Raw genomic sequence first — 22,982 nt, 5'->3', positions numbered from 1 at the left:
GTTCATTTCAACTCACAGGGCCTCTGCCTGTTTTCTGCCGTTGTACTAAGAAAGCTCACATTGCTGTAATTACAGCCTTCAGCTCGTCTGTATTGCATAGTCAGGGTAAGAAGCTTCCAAGGTCCCCGGTTCAGGAATGGCTTAACACAAGGAATGCGACAGATCCTGGACAAGTAGCCCAATGTGTGGTGGTTCTTGAAGCACTGCAACCCGTGTTTTCACTAAACTTTTGAATGGGGTTTAATCTTCCTTGTGCATCTTACTCCAGTTTTTTCATCCACTTAACTTTCCTGCAAATAGTTTGGACAAAGCACTCTTCAACAGCCAGCTGTTTTTTACAACAATCCGTTTATTGCTCACCTTCCTTGTGGAAGGAGTCAACGACGACAACAAGTTTAATTAACTAAAAATAAAAAAGCCCATAAACAACAACGGGGGCAAATACATGCGATATACTTTTCCACAATGACTAGACTAGGGCAGGGATTTCTGCTCCACCCCAATTTGACTAGATATGAAACCAAAGTTTCAGTGAACCACAACGATCGCCTTCTGCATCCACCCAAAACCAACAAATGGGTTTAACCCGACACCCACTTCCACAGAGGTAACTGACAACACAGAGAGAGAATATTAACCCGCCATTTTAGAAAACATTACTCTGCCATTTTTAAACCTTTTTAACATCAAGATTACATTTCAGAGTCACATTTTTTTTATTATTTTTTTTTAACTGGTGCAGTTCTTCATTTAAAACTACCAGCCACAATCCTGGTTGCAGGCTTGTTTGGTCTCATTTTAGGGAATTTCCTTGGAGGCTGCTCAAAGCCGTGCAGGAGGCTCATGTGTGCACAAAGAACCTCTGAGAACTCACCTGCAGCTCCAGAGGCCTCGCAGCTGCTTCCGGCCGGGCAATTAACCCCAAGTTCAATACAAAGAGCGGATCACAAAAGGAAGCGGAGCTGTGGAATTCCAGTTCACAGTGTGGCAAGAGACAGTGTTTGCTTGGCCTCATCATGACAACACACTTTGATCAAGCTCTGAAAAATAAATGATATCACGTTCAAAGGGAGAATTATTGGAATAGCAAAGGCTCAGCATGTCCAGCTTTTTATTCTCGTAAAAAGACAAGCGGCTTGGCCAAGTCAGACAGCTTATAAAGTTTATTATGACTGTCGGTCTTGTATTCAGTGATTCAGAATGCGCCCAGTAGGCTACTCTGACCTCATTAAAAGAGCAAAGCAGTGAAGTCAGTTTCAATGAGGCTTTAAAGAAAGCTCCCACTACACACGCATATACATTGTCTTCCATATCAGAAGCATCGGGGGGGATTTGTAAGCCCCTCTGATAAGCATCCGCAGTCCCGCAGACTTCTGCCAACCTCTGTTCTGCAGTCCTCATTCGCAGGGAGGCCGGAGTGGGAACAGCAGCAGTGTGTATGCGTGTGTGTATTTGAGTTTTAAGAAAAGACAGTACTGGCGCCCGGGAAAAAGTGACTGAATTGGTTTTGAAACAATCTGAATTATACGTCAAAGACTCAAAAACAAGGACTTTGTTTTTCTAAAGCTTAACCTAGAAATGACTAAATCAATTGTTTGCTTAGTAAAAAATTTCCTTTATTTATAGTTTTTTCATGATGTCTGTTCATACTCTGAAAACACAGTCAGTAAAAAATGAAGAATAAAATATTTATTTTGTTCATGATCATCTGCGCCACCTACAAATTTCTTCATAACATTTCCCCTGTGTAATATAGATAGGACACATCTGAAGCCTCGGTCTCTGCGTTGTTACATGACAACTTGAGCTCCACCCATCAAAACTACCAGATTAAAACTGATAGAAATATGACCAGAGAAGATCCTGCTATGAGCATCAGACAGACAGGCAAGGATAGCTGGAAAAGCAGAATATTGAGTTGATAAACTATGAACATAAATGAATTAATTTTTACTGGAGTGAACTGAATTTCAAAGTAATTCTTCTTAAGCAGGAACTAGCACAATATATTTAGTGGGAGATGAATGCTAGAGTAACTGAAATGCAAAAAACATTGTTTTGTTTTGTTTTATACAAATTCATATAAAGTTGGGAGTAAATACACTTCTTATGCTGTTGTCCTTCTTGTTTTATATTTTTAAAAAATACACAAGACATCAGCTCTACTTCCAGTGATCTCTTTACCACCAAAAAAATATGCTTTCCATTTTCACTAATACAAATGAATAACAACGATGTGTTGGGAGTTACTGATGAAATGGTCACAGTGTTGCGCTTATATATCTTATTTCTGTTAACCTCGGCTGGTAAAGTATCTCTTACCTCCAGCTTGACGATGGTTATCCCATATTTCAATGCGGTACTACTCCCACTGGAACAAACCATTTTACGACCTGGAAGTCTGCCAGATCTTGAAGGTGTACGACTGATCTTTCCTTCCTTATCTAATGTTTTCTCAATCTGTAGAACAACTTATTCAGCCAAAAATGTGATGGATGTTTGTACGGGCTGACAAAATAATATTTTCTACAAAGTAGTAGATGATTCACAAATATGCAACGCTGCTATTTTCTTTTCAAAGGGGTCAGGTAGATTAGAACCGGGCTCATAATAAGCAGACAGGGAAACTGAAAAGAGTTGGCATAAGCAACGGGCGAGAAAGAAGGCCGTGTGCAAGAGAAAAAAGGGGAGAAAAATGAGGAAGTAAAATTAAGAAAGTTTATTTAAATAGCTGCAGTTTCCATTGTGATCTAGCTCCACACGTCATGCTGGCGGGTCTGACAGACATGTTCCATTTTCGTGCAAATGTCCATTCAGAGGGTCCCTCTCAAACTCTTCCTCCACCACATTGTTACAGATCAGCCTCCCCTTCTGCCTTGAGGCCCCCTCCGGCATTTTTCAACTCCCTCGCATTCCTCGTTGCCCCCCTCTCTCAAAAATCATTCATTTTTTCACTTAATTACTTATTCATTTATGATCTGTCAAACAGAATGGGTGAAACTGAATCTTTTGTGTTCAGAGTGGATGAAGCTTCTTAAGGAGTCTGTGAACATAAAGAAAACTACTGGACCTTTAAAACAGTCTGAGGAACAAAACATTGGCGGCAATTGGGATCATTGTAGATATTTTTAGTGCTCGGATGAAGGATCTTTTTTCTTCTTTTTTTTTTGTGCAGGTGCACGGTCGGCAGAGAGCGTGTCCCTGTTGAGAAATATAACAAAGGAAGGCAATTCTCACAGACATAGCATCCCTTACACCAAACTGTGAATGTGTGGGAAACCTGAGAACTTCTCAGATTTCCAAAGTAACAAAAGTAACAAAAGGCTTTGTGTCAAGCTGCTCTGTGAAAAGATTTTTGAGTTCATACGAGGCATTTTATGACTACGTTGGCTCACAGACAAGAAGCTTTTTTTTTTAAAACAAAAAACTCTTAATTTTAAAATGAAATCTATAACTTAGCATATATCCAGTCAAATGGCATCTGCGTTTTTTTAGGTTGTCATAATTTGCATCGCTGACCACCGGGTGAGTATTTTCCCTCATTAATTTGCTGAATAAGGAATCCCTGAAAAAAACATTTCAACCCCCACTGAGCGTCCTACTGTTCAGCTGTATATGTTTTCTAATGCAAAAAAGTACTTGTTGAAGAAAACTTTGCGTTTCCATTTCATTGCTGGTTGGAATTATTCAGGGATTTTATTTAGCAACCTGATCCTATCCTAAGGTCTATTGGGTTGGACAAGAGAAAGAGTTGCTTGGTGAAAAATTCCAGTTTGGTCCACATTTAAAAGATGCAGAACTAGTTAGAAACTGGAATAAATAACTTCATTTGTTGAATGTCTTTGGACAGGTTTTAAAAAATGAATATGCAGTTCCAACGCGCCCCGAGGAGGGAACAATGCTAAAATCAGTTCAGTACTCACCAGGCGCTTGCCAAAATAAACAGGTATGCAAAGAGAGTTCACAAACTCTGACCAAGCATGTGCCAAATATAACCTCATCGCTTGGCAATTTGAAAAAAAGAAATAAATATTTTGGTTCCTTGTCACGTTTCCTAGACGATTGATGTGGGTTGATTTACAGTAAAACTGCTAAACTACCTGCCTCAGTCTTTTTTATGCAATGACACAAGAATGCAATGAAATATTTTCCTGTGGAGATACCGCACAATGTGAATTTCAACATAAGGGCATTTCAATCATCAGTATAGTAGAAATACTTTTGCAGTGTATTTTATTCTATCATATGAAAATCCCAAATGTAAAGTAATCAAATGATAAGAATTCTGCAGGACCTAAAAAGTTTTAAATGTAATGGAAATGGGAAAGTCTTAAGCACACTTAGGACTTCCAAGACTCTCTTTCAAATGACAACCATAGTTTATCCTAAATTCATATGTTTAATTATTCAATACTTCTTCAGGTAACACATTTTTCCATGTTCTTGCTTTTGTTTGGTGTTTATATGTTTTTATTTATTTTTGTTTGTTTTGGGGTTTTTTTTTAGAAATGCTGCACTCCTGCTTTTTGCATGTTGTGGTTTTGACTGTGAAAAATTGTGTTTTTACACTTTTCAAAACAAACTAAATCAATGAAAGTGACAGCAAATGACCATTAGAAGTGTTTTAAAGTCAGACCCTTAAGAGCCCTGACAACCTTTTACTACTAAAATGGTCTAGTTTTGAGGACCTTAAGATCAAAACATTCTTGATGGTTATCCTCTTCAAGGTTCTTTGTCATGGAAAAGTGTAGATATGGACAGATTTGGCTTGAAAATAAGAATGCAGTAGTTGTTGAGACCTGTTGCCAAGAACTATTGTGATCCTTACAGTATACTCTGTTTGAAGGCAGGGAACTTGGGTAATTCAAAGGTACAAAGGGAGTGAAGTTAGAGATCAGCTCTGAAACATAGCAGCCAATAAAGTTATCTTTAACTGTCTTATTTTATGAAGTCAGATAAAATATTATAATAAATGTGTTATTACATTTAAATAACAATGGAATCTTTAAGTCTTCGATAAAATTTCCTGAAACTTGCCAATGCCACAATATAAATGACTTTTTGTCAACTTTTTACCATTTACCTTTTTTCAGCAGAACTTGGCAATTGTTTTTTGTTTGGTTGTTTGTCCAAATACTTGATAAATCATCAAAATCATTGATAGAATAGTCCATTACTTAAATAATCATAAGCTGCAACCCTTCCACATACTTCATTCTGACTTTCTAAAAATCTTCCCTGTGGAAGGAGCTGCTCTCAGTGAGCTGGACAATTGTTTGCACATGGACCAAAAGTACATTTCTCTAAGAGGGCTGCATAAAAAGAACAACAATTTAAGTGTTGAAAAAGCCAGTAAGTAATACCTTGAGGTGTTTACAAAAGTTTACTCTTGGCTCTCTATTCCGACTTTCTCTTACGTCCGTGAATCTGTCAATGCTTAGCTTTTGGCCAAAACTTCTGTTGCTCATACAGTCCATTGACTTTGTCTATCCTCTCTGCACATAATGGTAACTCAAACAAAAAGTTATGCTCTCCTCAAGCCCCACTACTCACCCCCTCAAACATGCAACCATTTTTTTTCCAGCCTCGTGGACAGACACGAAGGAACAGCAAGGTCACTGAAAACGTACAGAAGACTTGTGATATCTGAAGAAAAGTCTCGCCCAAGGGGACGCTACGGCTATCCTGTATGGATTAGTGAATGAGAGAATCTTTCAGCAAGCTCACAAGAAAATGTCAATCTCCTTGCAGATTCTGCAGCGTGCGGGTGTAATCTCGTAATCCTACCCTGACAAACCCAATGTGAGCTTTACAAAGAACCTGTCCTCGCTAAATGCATGACAGTAAGTTCACAAATATGCTAGGTAACTTTCACCCCTATTGTCCTGTCAGCTCAGTGAATAATGGACCCTCGGAGCTGCAGGAATGCCGTTGTGCTTTTGAGAGGCCTGCAGCAAAACAGAAGCTTAGCCAGTAGCATTAGCTGTCAAAGTTTTTCTATCCTGTGGCTGGAAATGACACACTGTGTCAAAGTGTCACTGGGCATCAAGTCTACAGTTTGGGTTAAATGGCCAAAGTTATTTTTAGAGCCATGAAACATAAATGTATTACAAAAGAGTATAGACAAAAGAGTGAGCAGGAGGGGACAGCCATCTAGGAATGATGATGTAGCAGCACTTACATTTTAATTAATGACAATCAGGCTTACTGGCGACTTATTTCCCTCTGATTCTGAGCCAGATATGGAAGAGAGGATCTAACAGCAGATGGGAAGTGTTTTATGTTCCTTACACTAACTATATTGCATTAGTTTGAAGTGACCTTTCAGGGGGGGAAATAACTAAATTAACTGTGAAGAATTCAACTGTAGGCAGAGGTCAAAAGCGGTCTGGTAATAGTTGTTTCACATTAAAACATGTGCAACACTGGGTACCCAGAATCCACTCTGACATTCCAGTTGAATTGTTTCTGTACCAACCAGCAATGTTCAGTTTTACATGCTGCTCAACTGCAGACTTGGAAAATAGTCGCACCGCAAGCCCAAACATGACAACATATTCCTTTAAATTTTAAAGTATGTCATCAAATCCGCTTTGACCTTCCGACATTTCGCTGGCTTTTAAGGAGCGTGGGCTTCAAGAGGAAACAAAACACTGTAAACTTTACTTGATAAACACAACTCCAAACCACTCAAACAAGATGGCTGGATAAATATTGTGAATAAACAAGACAGAGAAATGAAGTCCAACTCAGTTCTAAGTGAGAATACATTGTAAATATGATGTTATTTTTAAACTTCCCCTGCTGAACTAAATATTAATTCAAATAAATAAGGGAACATGAAATGGAAAATAACCTCAAGCTCTTTTTCTTTAACCCAGGTGGTTCTTATTCAACTTTTCTGCAAACTCATAAGCGAATGCAGGACTGCAGGGGGGGTTTAAAGTCAGGATGTAGCATCCCAGGCAGCATCTGGAGTTGGGTTCTGAACGCCTGGAGCTTAGAGTAAAGGGTTCTGCCACTCCTATTCTTTTTCAAACCTTCTTCGTACCTCATCTGTACTCCTGATTTTAGTTGGAGCCACTGTGCCGGGACCATTTGTTGTCTTTGATTGTTTATACTGATGTGTGACAGTTGGTGGACGCATGAAACAAGAGACAGACGGTAAACAGAAACAGAAAACTCAACGTCAGGGGGGAATCTGCTGTGTTCTTGTCTATGCCTTTTATTCCTGTTGCGTCCTGTGGCGGAGATAGCAAAGGTCTGTTTTTCATTACAGTATGCAAAAAATATTTAAAGAGGAGGGTAATGGCTGACTGGAGTCTTAACCCCGTCACTTTGACACCCCGAACCACCAGAAACCTCCAACCACACTCAACCTTGTAAATAGGAAACAGCTTTGGTGCCTCACGTCAGGCTCTCAGTACCAGGCTGCTCCATACATCAGAGCCTTAGCTGGAATCCAATAGCGTGATCTCCTTCTATTCATCAAAGCAATGACGGCAGGACTTACGTGCAAGAGCCACAGACTTTGTAAATTGCAGGCTCGCTGCTGCCCAATCACTGCCAGCTTAGCTGAGTGAAGTGTCTGTCAGGAGTAATTTGTGAAGGTGTACATGCGCGGTTAAGCTAAAGTCCAATCCCATGAGGCATGCATCTTCAATGAGCATTCAAATCCCCGTGGTGCAAAAAATGTGTGAAACGTCTCATTGTGGTAAAAGTTTCCTGTGAATTTTCACATCGGCGAGCGCAGATGACAAACACAAAAGAAGGACGGAGATGAGAATAGATTGAACAAGAGATGAAGGACATGTCCTGGAGAAGTGCATAAAAAGAGGAAGGAGGTGGTCTTTGTTATTATTTGTTCACCCGTGTTCCCCTGCCCCCCCCGCTTTTCTGGACCTCACTCAAGCCTCTTTGGCTCTGTTTGTGGTCTTGTTCCTCCACAGCTGTCGTAGTCAACAACTTTTTTTATAATTCTTCTAAACAGCTGTTCAAGCTGCGACCTTAAGCAGAAGGTTGTGAGGGCTGAGAGGGCACATAAACATTCATGCAAGGGATATAAACCTCGGAGTTGTGCGGTGCCTTGCAAATGGTTTCACACATTTTCGGATTTTGTCACATTACGACCACAAACTTTTACAAAGTATATAAGGGAGTGCATGATTTAAAGGGAGATACACGAACAATGTTTCATGGCTTTTAAAAAAATAGGATTAAACATTTGAAAAAGTGTGTTTGAAGCCGGTATTCAGCAACATTGATATGCCTTAATGACTTTCAGTGCAATTAAATTGGAGTTCATCTGTCTTTTTGGTGTTATTGGTGTTTTTTTTTTGTTTGTTTTTTCAAAAAATACCAGTGAACAAACTACATTAAAAAGACAAAGAACAAACATATCAGGGTAGATCTATGGACAGGTTTAATACAGAATTAGACTACACATCAATATGCTAAACTCTTGAATTTCTATTAAGTGTCGTTCAATCCGGGCTGCACAGTGGCACAGTTGGTAGAGCTGTTGCCTTGCAGCAAGAAGGTTCTGGGTTCGATTCCCGGCCTGGGGTCTTTCTGCATGGAGTTTGCATGTTCTCCCTGTGCATGCATGGGTTTTCTCTGGGTACTCTGGTTTCCTCCCACAATCCAAAAACATGACTGTCAGGTTAATTGGTCTCTCCAAATTGCCCCTAGGTATGAGTGTGTGTGTGCATGGTTGTGTGTCCTGTGTGTCTCTGTGTTGCCCTACGACAGACTGGCGACCTGTCCAGGTTGACCCCGCCTCTCCCCCGAAACGTTAGCTGGAGATGGGCACCAGCAACCCTCCCAACCCCATTAAGGGACAAGGGTGCAAGAAAATGGATGGATGGATGGATGGATGGATGTCGTTCAATCCATCATCCAACATTAGACAGCGAAACAGATGTCAGTCCTGAAAATCTGATAGGCCAATCCGTCAGAGTTTTAATCAGAGAAGCAGTAACGAGCCTCATGGTAACTCTGGAGGAGCTGCACAGATTCACAGTTCAGATGAGAGCATCTGTTGACAGGACAACTATTAGGTTTATGTCAGTATGGAATAGTGAGGAGTTATGGAATAATGTCAAGAAAAGAGCAATTAAAAATAAAACTATTGTTTGCCACAAGCGATTTGGAAGATATAAATAAGTCCAACAGTTTGCTTTGGTCAGATGAGACTAAAATGTAACTACATACAAAACACTAAATATGGTGGAAAATGTATGCTGTGCATAGTGGTGGCAGCATCATGCTGTGTGGAAGTTTTTCTTTAGTAGTGGCAGGGAAGCTAGTCATAGTTATTTGGAAGATGAATGGAGTTAATTACAGGGGAAACCTGAAAAAAAAAATCTTGTAAATCTGTAATTTCTTCAAAATTTGGTTTTGAAAAATGTTGAATTAGAAAGAGTAGAATAGAATATCAATCAGTCAATCAATCCTCTTTATTTAGACACAATTATGATCCATAAACAGAGAAAACAAGAACAATAAAAAGAAGAAAAACAAAAAATATATAATGAAATAATCAATCACTGACATTGCGCCAGTGATTCCACAAACTGGAGAAGAATCTCACTGAGCTTTGAACAGGATTGGTCAAAGTCTGAATGATGCTGTTTGCAGAGTCTGTTAATCTACACATACATCTGTGCATAATGTTTCGAAGCACAGCAGCGCAGGTTGGTTCATTGGCAACCTGCGCTGCCAATGAACCATGCTGCTTAGGGTGCCGCAGCATCCTCATGCCATCCTCATGCCATGAGGATGGCATGAGGATGCCATCCTCATGCCATCCAATAGCGTGATCTCCTTCTATTCATCAAAGCAATGACGGCAGGACTTACGTGCAAGAGCCACAGACTTTGTAAATTGCAGGCTCGCTGCCATCCTCATGCCATCCTCATGGCATGAGGATGGCATGAGGATGCTGCGGCACCCTAAGCAGCATCCTCATGCCATCATTATAAGCGACCTGAAGTTTGTTCATACTGCTTTTCCTGTAACGCCGCCACAGGTGGGCTGTATACATTGGAGTACAGTATGCTTTAAAAAAGTGCCATTTTGACAGATGCTGAGAATAGAACAGAAAACCCAAATTTACATACTCTATTGAATCTAGCAGTTCAATAAATAAATGTAAATAAATGTTGTTTCCTCAAACATTCTGAAAAATCACCATCTTGCAAGTAAAAAGTCAATTTTAAGAGACTGCTGCGAGAGGTGAGAAGAATGATGCTCAAATGTCAGAGTGAATTCCCTTTGCGCCATGATGATGGGGGAACACACAATGGACGCTCTGTGATGCAAAGGTAAAGGACGCAGTTGGAAACCATGAAAGCTAACGCTGGCAGTTCCTCATTACAAGCCTTTCCTGCTGCCAATCTTAATATACCTTAGAGGAGCCGGCCTCACGCGCCTCACGTTAACGCAAACATGCATTCACTTATTCATGCACTAAGGCGAAGTTCAACAGGCTACATTTGTTCTGAAGGTATGACTGACTGGATTTTAATGTAACCTTTGAAAGCGCGAGAGGATGAATCGTATAAATAATTCACCTCATTTCTCAGGTTGACCTCTTTCCCTCCCCAGCTGCCTGCTGGGGGTCATTGTGGTAAATAACCCACGTTATTAACCCGATGACATCTGCTGCAAATACAAGCACCGATTTATTGCTGGTGTAAAAACACCCATAAATTAACTATGAATAATCTTTTACAGAGTTTAAAATTAAATAAGTGAGATTATTTGATATTTTTCTTCAATTCTTTATGTTTGACAATTTGTTGTATAACCTGGACAAGTCCTCACAGAACATATGGGGTTCCATCTACATCAACAATAAATGTCTAGTTTTCAATCAGAATAAATATATGCATTTGAGCTTCCAACTAACCAAACATGCTTTTCCGGAGACTTTTTCATCATTCAAAATGGTACCCACTTCCTTCCACAGAGCCAGACAAAAATGGCCTTCCATGCAGTCACTGTGGGAAAACTTTGATGGACAATGGGAGAACAGGAAGAACTCCAAATCTGATTGCATGGTGTAAACCTTACACCCGAGCTCTATTCTAGTACCCTGCAATATATAAAAAAAATAATTCCACTCTGTGTAGATTTATTGCATATTTTACATTTTCTAGTAGTTACTCAATATCTTCCAGGTAAATACTAAATTGAAGGGCAGGATCTGAAAAGGTTTTGACTACAAAGAGGCAATTTCTCTACAGAGACAGGATTTAAAAAAAAAAAAAAAAAAAGTGGGGACTTTGTGCGACCTTTAAAGCAGCACGCGATCCAGTTCCTATTCGTCACAAGCTGTAGTCTGGACATAAGTGCACATGGCCACTTCCTTAAGTGTGCCTCGCCCCCTCTCCTCTCATTTCCTGCTTACCCAAACAAAAGCTGCTTCTATGGGAAAAGTATTCAGCCACTTCTTTGCAAACCCCTAGTAAGCAACACAGTCGATTTTGCTCAACTGAAGGAGTGATGAAGAATCAGAAACCAAGGCAGCCTACAGTCTGGGTATAGTGGTCAAGTCAGATTGCAATGGCAAGTTCACATCATAAAAATTTCAACCAGGAGTGCACATTAGGTGAAAACACTTGTATCATTTTCAGCTTTAAGGGCCAAACAACCACAGAGCTTGAACACAATTCAGAATAAACCAGCTTTTATTGATCATACAATGGCAACATCAATCTTTCATCTGGCTCTGAGACGGCTGTGGATTGCTCAGGTGGAAGCCCACAGACAGACCAAACTCTTCACTGATATTTTTCAACTGGAAAGTCTCCTTATCAAAACAGTCCAAGGGAGTGAAGGACAGGGGCTCCTCCTCCAGCAGACCTTGCAGTCGTGTGCGCCAGCTCTCCAGCATGTTCTTACGATCTCCAGCAGCAGCAAGAGCCGGAGCCCAGAAAACCTCAGGGGCCAGAAGCTGGAAGCCACAGTAGTGCAGGATGCCATTCTGCAGAGAAAGAATTGCCATGGAGGTTTCTACTGTGTGTTGTTTAATCACACCCACTTAAGATAAAATACCTGCAGTGGCCACAGTGTGACATTTATGTCTCCATTAATACCAATTGTACAAAACATGGATTCTGGAGACCCAGTGGTGAAGGACAGCATGGCTTTCTTGTCCTAGAAGGAAACAGGTTGAACACAGCATGTTTGGATTTCTGCAAACCCTTCATTGAACTCTTACCTTGAAAGTTTCCAGGCCGTAGGGTTTCTCTTGTAAAAAGGCAAAGCCATTGGTGAGCACCCGATCAAACCAGCCCTTCAGGATGCCAGGAACACTGAACCAGTACATGGGGAACTGCAACAGGCACTACAGTAAGTGGGTTCTGATGACTTAACATGTACTGCCGTTAGGAATGCTTTACCTGAAAGATGACCAAGTCTGCCTCAGTGAGCTTAGATTGCTCTTTTGTGATGTCATCTGAAAGTCTTCCCTGCTCCCATGCAAGTTTGGATTCATCAAGATAACAGAAGTTCTCAGCATCCTTCAAGTCTCCTGTGCATGAAAGGTTCATCAGGCATTAATAAATCCCAACATTTGAGAAACCTGCATTGATTCATACCTTTGATGTCCTCAGCTGTAGCAGTGGCTTTAAAACCCATGGCATACAGGTCAGAGACTTCCACTGTGCAGCCCTGAGCAGTCAGAACCTCCACTGCAATATTTTTAGCTGCAGCATTGAATGATCCAGAGCTCTGGTGAGCATACACAATCAGTACTTTCTTTGCTGCAATATAGAGAAAATGACAACATGGATTTAAGTCTTTCAATAACTAAATATAATAGAAGCCAGCAACTTTTTTAACGTTGTACAGAGCAGACACAAGAAATAAAAGTTTTCAAATGCAAGCGCACAAAAATAAGTTTACCCATTGTAAAGCTGGTTTCCAAATAGTCAACCTATTAACAAAAGAAAAATAAAAATAAAAAGAAGTGCTTGATATTCACAGCTCAAAATGCAGGTTTTATACAGCTTTTCCACATTAGGCTCTCTCAGATGCCACCAATTAGCAATCAGGGTCACCAATCAGTCAGGTGGGAGGACCGTTCCCCCCTACCTCCAGATTTGTTTCCAGTTTAAAGAAAAAGAAAACATTTTTCTTGATTTACTACTGAATTTCAGCAATGATTCATCTATATTCTCACAAGGTGTAATCTTACATCAACTCCTTAACTCATTTTCTCCATTTTACAGTGTTTGTTTTTCTTCTTCTTTGGGCCTAGCAGTAGAGCCAGACATGTGTGCATGTGGATCCAGGATATTTGATAGCATGCAGGTCTGTATTTGTCCCTCTGTCTACAAGATGTTTAAAATCTACGTGCCAGTCTCGCTATCTTTCACCCACATGAAGCCAGAGTGGCCTGGTAATTCTCTCACTGTACAGCTTTTGGTTTTCTTTTACACTACTTTCCTTTGCAGAAACAGTTGCCTGTGGTCAAGCCCACTCATGAACGTTGCCCCGTTAAAGAAAAACAGATTCAGCATCATGGCTTCAAAGGCACAGAGCTGGGACACATGTCGCATCAAACGCACCGATGTCCGATTCTGTCTGTTCAGAGGAAGGGTTCAATTAACAACAACAAACTGAAGTGTTACAAATTCTTGGATCTGTAGAAAGTTTTAAGTGAGACGGAAACGGTGCGTCGCCTCCTCAACGTGATTTTTATCCCATCGGATCAGAAGTATGTTGGTTTATGTTATGTTATATTTAGGCTGTGTTTGTACTCACTTTGTTTTGACACGAAACAATGACGTAAAATGACTCGGGGGAAGGGAGGGCTTGTTTTTTATGCTCTACGCACACTAAGCTGCAGATCCTCAAATATTTTGGCACAGCATTGTGTGTTGTTCTCCTACATTTCACATGATAATTTCCTTTTAAATAAAATAAAGACAAACATAACACTAACATCTGCGCTCCAACTTTGCTTTGTCTGTGTTCTCACGGTGTTCGTCAGAAGCAAAATGAATTGCACACGCTTTTCATGCTGGTCTTTGTTGTGGGATGCTTGTAGCAAATCGTGGCTTACAGTGCCATTGTGTGGCCAAACTGAGAGTGTAGCTTTAAGACATGGACATTAATCTCAAACCTGTGCATGTGTTTAGCTGAAAAAACTATTTCAGCATGATCTTCTGTTTTACAGAATGTTGACAATACAATAACTGTTCAGGCTCAGGTTGTTATTTCACATGGACGGAGAGTTTTGAGGATTTACTTAAAATTCACCACACATTTGCCTTCATTCAACTCAGATATTTTGTTGCTCCACTGAATCCATCATTTGGATTCAGTGAATCAATTTGAGCCATTTTAAAGATGGCTCAAATATTTGTACTGTATGAAAACTTCTACATTTAAAAAATGGAAATGATAAAACAGAATCTTAAAGTTCTCTCATTTTTACAGTATTTAAGATAAGTTTGGTTATCCAAATGCACCTAAAACAGAAAGTATTTATGGTAGTCTGATTTAATGTCAAAATGTGATTAAACATATGTGCATGTGTGTGTATCTCTCTGGGTTCAACCTTCAAAATAAAACTCAAAACATCATTCTGGTTTATGTTTATTTGGTGAAATGCTTTAACTGGTTTGTTTTTTCCAAAGAGTGTTTTTCTTGTTTTTTAAAACGGTACCAGCTTCCTCCGATTGAACCAACAAAAATGGCTTTTTGTGCACAACTGGTGGGACAACTACAACGAAAGGCATGAGAGCAGTATAAATACAGATAAGAAACTTGGTTTAGCACTCTGATAAACAATTTGTGTTTACTGACATATCTCACAGAGCCAGAAGCCATTTTTAGGAATCAAATTACATCATTGGTTGTTTGAATGCTAATGTTGATAAAAACGATGTAAACTTTACAGTGCAGACACTGAAGAAATGTTCTTTAGCTTAATTTGATGTCTGTGCAAGAATTTGGCCCATATCTCAATATTCCTTCTATTACTCTTCAGTATTTTATATTATGCTGAATATAATTTGATTTGTTTCAAGTTGACTTTGTTTTGGCATGAAGTAAAATGTCTTGTTTATTTTATCTGGCTTAGCGAAAACATGTTTGAATTCTGATGCAACTGTAAATTCCGATTTGGCTGTGAGGTAGGGTGGGACAGGAAGATTGTTTTTTTAATTTGTTGCTTTCTTTAGTTTGTCTCGCCTCTCCATTGCACTCAGTGTAAACAGCATTGGTACATTGTTCACTGTTATATAAAATGTGTATACAAATAAAGTCTGACTGATTTCTTCACTGATAATAGTTTCTAAAGGAAAGCCCGACTGCACAGGAAGTCCTTCACTGGTGCTTGTGAGGTGGACAAGTTTAAGACTGTCTTTATTTAGCCAGGAATGTTCTATTGACATCGTTTCTTCCAGGAAGAACTAAACAAAACAGCAGCATAAACAAACTCAAAATATATTCAAGTAAAAAAAATCGTCAAGCAACATAAAAAGCCAGTACAAAAAAGACAAAACAAATACACAAATATAAAAGAATTTGCATAAAAGCCAATGGAAAGTTTGGTAGAGAGAGCCCAATTTAAAGGCCTTTCAAAATATGGACTAAAATATAATTCTTAGTCTTTCAACTGGTGCCTTACTTGCTGAATTCTTGTGTGTGAGAGAGACTGTTATGGAAGTCTGTAATCATCTCAATGCTACAACGCCACAAAAGATTGAATGTTTAGAAAAATGTCAACATTTTTTGAACAGTTTTTCTCTGGCACTCAAACTCATTACACATATGGTAAATATTTCTTGCAATTTGGATGATTACGACTTACAGATAAACCCAAAATGCGGTGTCTCAGAGAAATAGAGTATTACATATTGATTTAAAAAATGGTTTTACACAAGGATTTATATACATCTGTCAGGTCTTCCTTTGCGTGCATTGTTGCATCAATGTCTGTGGCATTGCTGAGACGTAATGGAAGCCCAGGTTGCAGTGATAGCAGCCTTCAGGTCATTTACATTGTTGGGTTTGGTGACTCTTCATAATACCTCATAGAGTCTCTATGGGTTCAGGTCAGACCATTTGTGTTGATCAATCCAGCACTGTGACACCATGGTTATTGGACCAACTTTTAGCAGTGTGAAAAGGAGAAGTACTGGAAAATACAATCATCATCTGCATATAGTTTGTTGTGGAAATAAGTTATGATTGCTGTATAACTTCCTGGTAGATGGCTGCAGTGACTGGACTTCAGTAACCCAATGCCAAGGCTCTCATAACTGAAAGTTTCACTCTGGACTGTAAGCAATGAGGGGTTCTCCTCCAGACCCTGGAACCTCAAGTTTCATCTAAAATACACACTGCTCTCTTGCAAAAAGAGGACTCAGGCTGGATCATTGAGCCAGAGTCCAGGAGGCATCTGTGCATAGTGGCTCATGATCCAGCAACTGATTCAAGTTAAATCCTTGTGATGCTCCCAGAAATATTTGGCTCTGGTGTTCACAGTAGAGTGGCAGGAAATGAGAAAAGATGTGGCAAAGGTCAACAGACCAGGACTTGAACTCGTGACTGCCACATTGAGGATGGAGGCCTCCATGCATGGGTTGTGGGACCTGTCCTCTGTGCCACCTTTAATTCCAGAAATTTATGAGTGGGTTTTCCTAGGCAGTCTTCTGAAGACTGCTGTTAATGCCTTTTATCAGTTTACTTTAAATGAAACCAGCACTCTGAGCCTTCAATTTGCTTAGCCAACAATTGGGGGTTTAAACCCAACCATCTTGTTTTCAACCAGAATATTTTGAGACATTTTGCAGCCAGATATTGCAAAAGCTCCCCCCGCCCCCAATCCTCTATGGTCAAATCCAAATATTACCATCTGAGAAAAAGAAAAAATCCACACACACACCATTTCTGAATAAACAGCTCTAAATAATCATGAGAATCAGATCTAAACTTCTTTGTATATGTTCATTCTTTCTTTAAATACATTTTCTAAGAAGTTGCCTGTTCCAGTCAGAAAACGTCCAATAAGTAGACCTGGAACCTGGAGCTTAAGCATAACTAAATCAGATATAGTGGAGTTCTGTGGTGATGCAGAGGAAAACACAACCCACACATAGAGGTCTTACTCTCTGGCTGTCACAGGCTCAAGTCCAAGCCTGATAACCCACATTCCCTTCTGATCACCCTCAAACAAAAACCACTAGAGCCAATAAAACATTTTCAAAAAGTAAATAAGTTATAGTTTAACTTTGAGACCTGTTTGCTTTTGGGAATGGATGCAAGTGTTAGAAAACGGGGCATTCGCACAATTGTTTTATGCTTGCAAAGATGACATTTCATTTAATCATTTGAAAATTGAGCTTTCAAGACACATAGCTAGAAAATTTAATTTTCCAAAAGGTTTATGATAAATGACAAGCATCTCAAGTGTTGAACTTACATGCTTACATTTTTAATATAAAAGTAAAATATAACCTTCCCAATAATCATTGAGTGAAAGGCCTGTCAGAGATCAGCAGAATCAACAATCAAGACATTACCGGTCAGTTTCCAGCCTTAAACATGTAGAAGTTTACCTGGGTTATGAAGGAGTTCGGGTTAATCAGGAAACCTCAAGTCAATTTCATTAAGGGGATGAACCTCTTGCAAAACATAGCCCAATGGTATTCAAAGATTTGAACTAGCAACGGTAATGAGGGAAAAAGAAAATGTCAAGTGCTATAATGTAGACTTCATGTTGTTCATAGCACAGCTAGCGCAATCTTGAGCTAGAATATTTTAGAAATACCCAAGTGTTCAGTGATTAATTCACAATGCCTCCAATTTTGGGGACAGGGAAATAAAAATTAATTTAAGGAAAATAAACTCAGGCCAACCAAAAAAAAATCTGATTAAAGCAGCTTTAATTACACACGCTGATCATTCAAGACAAGAGTAACATCTTGGCATCCAGCCTTCATCTGGCTGCGAGGGGGCAGTGGCTGGTTGAGGTGGATGCCCACCGTCAGACCAGACTATTTGCTGGCATGTTTCTCATGATCATCAGGCTTCAACTGGGAAGTCTTCTCATTAAAACAGACCAAGGGAGTGAAGGACAGGGGCTCCTCCTCCAGCAGGCCTTCCAGTCGTAAGCGCCAGCTCGCCAGCATGTTCCAACGCTCTTCAGCATCAGCAAATTCCGGAGCCCAGAAGACCTGAGGGGCCAGAACCTGGAAGCCACAGTGGTGCAGGACACCGTTCTGCAGAAAAAGAATTGCTATGAGGCTTCTACTTTGTATGGTTTAATCACACCCAGTTAAGATAAAGTACCTGTAGTGGCCACAATGTGACATTCATGTCGTCATCAACACAGAACATGGCTGTACGACATCCAGTCGTCAAGGACAGCACGGCTTTCTTGCCCTAGAAGGAAATGGGTTGAACACGCGCGTTCGGATTTCTGCAAACCCTTCATTGAAGATTACCTTGAAGATTTCCAGGCCGTAGGGTTCGTCTTGCGAAAAGTCAAAGCCATTGGTGAGCACCCAATCAAACCAGCCCTTCAGGATGCCAGGAACACCGAACCAGTACATGGGGAACTAAAAGAGGGACTAGAGTAAGTACAACATTGTGCATTTATAGATCACCTATGTGTAGAAATACCTGAAAGATGACCAAATCTGCCTCAGCTAACTTAGATTGCTCCTTTGCGATTTCATATGAAAGGTTTCCCTGCTCCCATGAAAGTTTGGATTCATCAGGATAACGGAAGGCCTCAGCACACGTCAAGTTTCCTGTGCAAAAGAAAAAAAAAATTGTCAGACATAAACCACCGACTATATATCACCTAAAGTTATTTAATACCTTTGAGGTCCTCTGCTGTAGCAGCGGCTTTAGAAGCCATGGCATACAAGTCAGAGACTTCCACTATGCAGCCCTGGTCAGTCAGAATATCCACAGCAGCATTTTTAGCTGCAGCATTGAATGATCTAGAGTTCTGGTGAGCATACACAATCAGCACTTTCTTTGCTGCAAAAACATGAAAGAATATATTTAGCACCAATCAGATCATAAATGTTTTTAATATTTATCCAAACTACACAATTCAACTTAACAGATTTTAAAATTCACTACCCAAAAGGGAACATGTGAAATAATTGAGGAAAAAAAACTGTTACCCATTTCAGATCCAATGTCTCAGCTGTCTATGATCAATTAAAAAATAAAATAAAAATAAAAACCTGAGTCAACAACGCTCACTGTACAGAAAAGCCTTCCTACTGCTTTTATACGCTGAACTGTTAGGGTTTTTGTTGACTCAGGTGTTGTCAATCAGCGTTCATCAAGCACACATCTGACAGGAATGGTTGTGAGTTAATGCTGCTTCACACTCACATGCAGTAGGTGGCAGCATACACCTAGAAGTTGCTTGTAAGCCTCCATAATAGAGAAGAAAAGGAGGGAGAGGGGGGGGGGGGAGTATTTTATATTTATAGAAAGTGGGCATGTGAATCAGGTTACCTACTGTTATTTTCACAAAGAAAAGTGTTTCACCTGAAGTTAACCATATTGGAAACTGTAGATAATGTGAGAAGCTAGCACAAATTGATTTCTCTTAGTGCAAGTTTTGATTGCCAGCTACCTTGAGAATCGAAGCACCAGCTCTAAATCTTTGTAGTTGAGCTTTTATGTTGGATTTTACCACAATAATTGTGTCACAATTCTTATTCACACAGAAACACTCCTGTGAATGTCAGAAACAGATTATGATTACTTGTTAATTGTCTACCCATAAGTGCTGGGAAGAAACAAGAGGATCATTAACATCAATTCTGTCAGGGGCAGCTGTTTCAGTGATGTTAGTCTAGATATTTGTTAGTGTTGATATATATATATATATATTTACAATTTTCAGGTATACATTTAAAAAAATACCCTGGGAATACTTAAAGTTCTAGAATATACCAAGGAAAATAAACAGTGGAATGTTTTATCTTCAGATTTGCCCATCCTTTCAGAGCAGCTAACAAGATAATCCTTATGTTCTGCATGTGTACTCTAATCTCAGTCAAGGTGTTTTTAATTGCGTCGTATGGGTAACGGCACATTTTGTTGCGAGGGGAACAAGACCAGTCGGCAGAGTAAGCATCTAGGAGGAATACTGTCCATAGAGTCAGCTGATGTCAGGATAGACAAATTCTTGCATGGTTGTGGGGAATCTGGAATCTATTTTCAGTCAAAGGTGGCAACGGCAATTGCAGACTGAAACCAGGGGAAACTATCTAAACTGTGATAAAAGGTCAATGAACTTAAATACTGAATGACCTCAATGTGATTCATCTGGACAAAACTTTACATTCATAAAGTAAAAATCCAAACAGAGGCACCATGCTTAAGGTTTAAGAAAATTGAGTCTTTGAAAAAAAAAAAAGTTCAGCACCAAGTACATTTCTCAAACCAAACCATTAAATACAGTTATAAATATTGTGGCTTGATGTTCTCCCAGACTGTGATATTTCTCATTCTTGCCACATTTAATTCTAGTAGAGAATTGGCTTTGCTTGGAAGTCTAGGAATACAAGTCCTTAAATTGCTTGAAGGATACTCTGCAGGAAAAAGTTTAAATATCCACTTATCCTACACAAGCAGTTTATTCTGTTGCAGTACAATTGAAAATGCATTTATCACTTAAGTTTCACCGACAAGCTTTTTAATTCCCCCCCCAACAGAGAATATGCCAACATTGCAGCTGGGAGAAATCTCAGCACATATCAAACTCAGCAGTCACTGCCAGAATGAAATCACCTGTAGGTTAGTATTTTTTTTTAATCATTCATTTAATTTTAACAGGTTTGGTTCACATTTAGTCTATGAAAAAGTGCAAATTGAAGTAAAGTCATGAAAACCTCTCATCTTCAGAATAAACCAGTTTTTAGTGATCATACAATGGCAACATCTTAGCATCAATCTTTCATCTGGCTCCGAGACAGCTGTGGCTTGCTCAGGTGGATGCCCACAGACAGACCAAACTCTTCACTGACATGTTCATGTTTCATCTGGAAAGTCTCCTTATCAAAACAGTCCAAGGGAGTGAAGGACAGGGGCTCCTCCTCCAGCAGACCTTGCAGTCGTGTGCGCCAGCTCTCCAGCATGTTCTTACGATCTCCAGCAGCAGCAAGAGCCGGAGCCCAGAAAACCTCAGGGGCCAGAAGCTGGAAGCCACAGTAGTGCAGGATGCCGTTCTGCAGAGAAAGAATTGCCATGAGGTTTCTACTGTGTGTTGTTTAATCACACCCACTTAAGATAAAATACCTGCAGTGGCCACAGTGTGACATTTATGTCTCCATTAATACCAATTGTACAAAACATGGATTCTGGAGACCCAGTGGTGAAGGACAGCATGGCTTTCTTGTCCTAGAAGGAAACAGGTTGAACACAGCATGTTTGGATTTCTGCAAACCCTTCATTGAACCCTTACCTTGAAAGTTTCCAGGCCGTAGGGTTTCTCTTGTAAAAAGGCAAAGCCATTGGTGAGCACCCGATCAAACCAGCCCTTCAGGATGCCAGGAACACTGAACCAGTACATGGGGAACTGCAACAGGCACTACAGTAAGTGGGTTCTGATGACTTAACGTGTACTGCCGTTAGGAATGCTTTACCTGAAAGATGACCAAGTCTGCCTCAGTGAGCTTAGATTGCTCTTTTGTGACGTCATCTGAAAGTCTTCCCTGCTCCCATGCAAGTTTGGATTCATCAAGATAACAGAAGTTCTCAGCATCCTTCAAGTCTCCTGTGCATGAAAGGTTCATCAGGCATTAATAAATCCCAACATTTGAGAAACCTGCATTGATTCATACCTTTAATGTCCTCAGCTGTAGCAGTGGCTTTAAAACCCATGGCATACAGGTCAGAGACTTCCACTGTGCAGCCCTGAGCAGTCAGAACCTCCACTGCAATATTTTTAGCTGCAGCATTGAATGATCCAGAGCTCTGGTGAGCATACACAATCAGCACTTTCTTTGCTGAAAAAAAAAAACACAATACACTTTACCATCACCTCAGAAACATAATATTTACAAGAAATATTTTCAATCTCACGGAAACTATTACCCATTTTGGGCCAAAAACCTGTTTGATTTTGCCACAGCCAAATGAATTGGAATAAATCACACCCTACCTGCTGGACTTGCTCAGCTGTTTTTATATCTGGCTGTGCTCAAGCACACTCAGGTGCAGATAATTAACAATTATCTTCATGATTCAGGTAACAACATCAGAGAGTAATTTCAGATTTCCACGCATTTTCACTAAAATCTGAAGTTGAATAAGTTCTGTCCAGGAACAATGGCACAGTATTTTACTTCCAGTTTATACTGCCGAGACTTAATGTTACCTTAGTGTTGCTTCTGCTTTTTCATCATATTTCAGTGAGCTGTGCGATGTCTGCACAACTATGTGCACAGATTAAATCACTGTGGGGAGACACTTTGAAAATTCTGACAGCAACCATGTAATGTAGCTTGTATGGCAGGAAAATGTGCTTTAAATGGTTAGCAACAGCACCATCATGTGGCCACAAGGGAAAATCGTTATTGCAAAGTTCTGTTCTACATCTGCATCATTTTTGGTTGAAGGGTAGTTCTTAAACTGGGTTGTGCGGTACTTGTCTGGTTCTGATCGCGGGAGCTGGCATTGAACAATGAACAAGTGCTGGTGACTCTTTAAGGCATAATCCAGTCACAACAGAATTTGAAATCTGGATCTGGAAATGACGTCACACCCAGCAAAAATTTGTGAGCTTTAGTACCAGTCAGATTTGAGAGTTGTTTGGTTTTGTCTAACATAACGGCTGTTAGCAATAAACGCTATTCCCAATTTTTTTTTTTTTTTTTTTTTTTTTTTTGCTATCGAGGTTGTTATGACTTCAAAAGACACAAATCATCACAAGCGCAATCATTTAGGGATTACTGTTTTATTTTTCGAAATTTTCTTTTCTAAAT

The 22,982-nt window shown here is 39.8% G+C and overlaps 3 protein-coding genes and 1 long non-coding RNA gene across 5 annotated transcripts; 1 reads left to right on the top strand and 3 right to left on the bottom strand.

Moving 5' to 3' along the window:
• Positions 1–11,675: 11,675 nt before the first annotated feature.
• On the bottom strand, positions 11,676–12,977 carry LOC103459403 (ribosyldihydronicotinamide dehydrogenase [quinone]-like). Its single transcript, XM_008400924.2, has 6 exons — positions 12,913–12,977; positions 12,606–12,770; positions 12,408–12,538; positions 12,227–12,340; positions 12,061–12,162; positions 11,676–11,989 (listed from the first exon to the last, which is right to left on the bottom strand). The coding sequence occupies exons 1-6, from the start codon at positions 12,914–12,916 to the stop codon at positions 11,717–11,719; spliced, it is 789 nt and encodes a 262-aa protein (XP_008399146.2). The 5' UTR covers positions 12,917–12,977; the 3' UTR covers positions 11,676–11,716.
• A 17-nt stretch (positions 12,978–12,994) lies between these two features.
• LOC103459396 (uncharacterized) lies at positions 12,995–13,953 on the top strand. Its single transcript, XR_532730.2, has 2 exons — positions 12,995–13,320; positions 13,464–13,953. It is a non-coding gene; the product is annotated as an uncharacterized LOC103459396 (long non-coding RNA).
• A 3,936-nt stretch (positions 13,954–17,889) lies between these two features.
• LOC103459390 (ribosyldihydronicotinamide dehydrogenase [quinone]-like) lies at positions 17,890–19,319 on the bottom strand. The gene is made up of 6 exons (XM_017308738.2): positions 19,161–19,319; positions 18,847–19,011; positions 18,646–18,776; positions 18,468–18,581; positions 18,313–18,405; positions 17,890–18,242 (listed from the first exon to the last, which is right to left on the bottom strand). The coding sequence occupies exons 1-6, from the start codon at positions 19,162–19,164 to the stop codon at positions 18,018–18,020; spliced, it is 732 nt and encodes a 243-aa protein (XP_017164227.1). The 5' UTR covers positions 19,165–19,319; the 3' UTR covers positions 17,890–18,017.
• A 1,295-nt stretch (positions 19,320–20,614) lies between these two features.
• On the bottom strand, positions 20,615–22,202 carry LOC103459381 (ribosyldihydronicotinamide dehydrogenase [quinone]-like). Of its 2 annotated transcripts, none has more exons than XM_008400894.3 (6): positions 22,093–22,202; positions 21,840–22,004; positions 21,642–21,772; positions 21,461–21,574; positions 21,295–21,396; positions 20,615–21,224 (listed from the first exon to the last, which is right to left on the bottom strand). In XM_008400894.3, the coding sequence occupies exons 1-6, from the start codon at positions 22,094–22,096 to the stop codon at positions 20,946–20,948; spliced, it is 795 nt and encodes a 264-aa protein (XP_008399116.1). In that variant the 5' UTR covers positions 22,097–22,202; the 3' UTR covers positions 20,615–20,945. The 2 variants fall into 2 exon arrangements, with proteins under 2 accessions (XP_008399116.1, XP_081458708.1); XM_081602582.1 differs by having other exon boundaries at positions 22,111–22,149.
• Positions 22,203–22,982: the final 780 nt, after the last annotated feature.

This window comes from Poecilia reticulata, chromosome 2, assembly GCF_904066995.2.
Source record: "Poecilia reticulata chromosome 2, P_reticulata-male-v2, whole genome shotgun sequence".
In the NCBI taxonomy this organism is placed as follows: Eukaryota; Metazoa; Chordata; class Actinopteri; order Cyprinodontiformes; family Poeciliidae; genus Poecilia; species Poecilia reticulata.
This window is presented reverse-complemented; position numbering and strand designations above follow the sequence as displayed.

Excerpts from the sequence above, each read along its gene's own strand:
- LOC103459390 (XM_017308738.2), bottom strand. Across the intron at positions 18,777-18,846 it reads TACAGCAGAGGACCTCAAAG|GAAACTTGACGTGTGCTGAG; the intron begins GTATTAAATAAC and ends TCTTTTGCACAG. Across the intron at positions 18,582-18,645 it reads CAGATTTGGTCATCTTTCAG|TTCCCCATGTACTGGTTCGG; the intron begins GTATTTCTACAC and ends TCCCTCTTTTAG.
- LOC103459403 (XM_008400924.2), bottom strand. Across the intron at positions 12,539-12,605 it reads TACAGCTGAGGACATCAAAG|GAGACTTGAAGGATGCTGAG; the intron begins GTATGAATCAAT and ends TTTCATGCACAG. Across the intron at positions 12,163-12,226 it reads ACGGCCTGGAAACTTTCAAG|GACAAGAAAGCCATGCTGTC; the intron begins GTAAGAGTTCAA and ends GTTTCCTTCTAG.
- LOC103459381 (XM_008400894.3), bottom strand. Across the intron at positions 21,773-21,839 it reads TACAGCTGAGGACATTAAAG|GAGACTTGAAGGATGCTGAG; the intron begins GTATGAATCAAT and ends TTTCATGCACAG. Across the intron at positions 21,397-21,460 it reads ACGGCCTGGAAACTTTCAAG|GACAAGAAAGCCATGCTGTC; the intron begins GTAAGGGTTCAA and ends GTTTCCTTCTAG.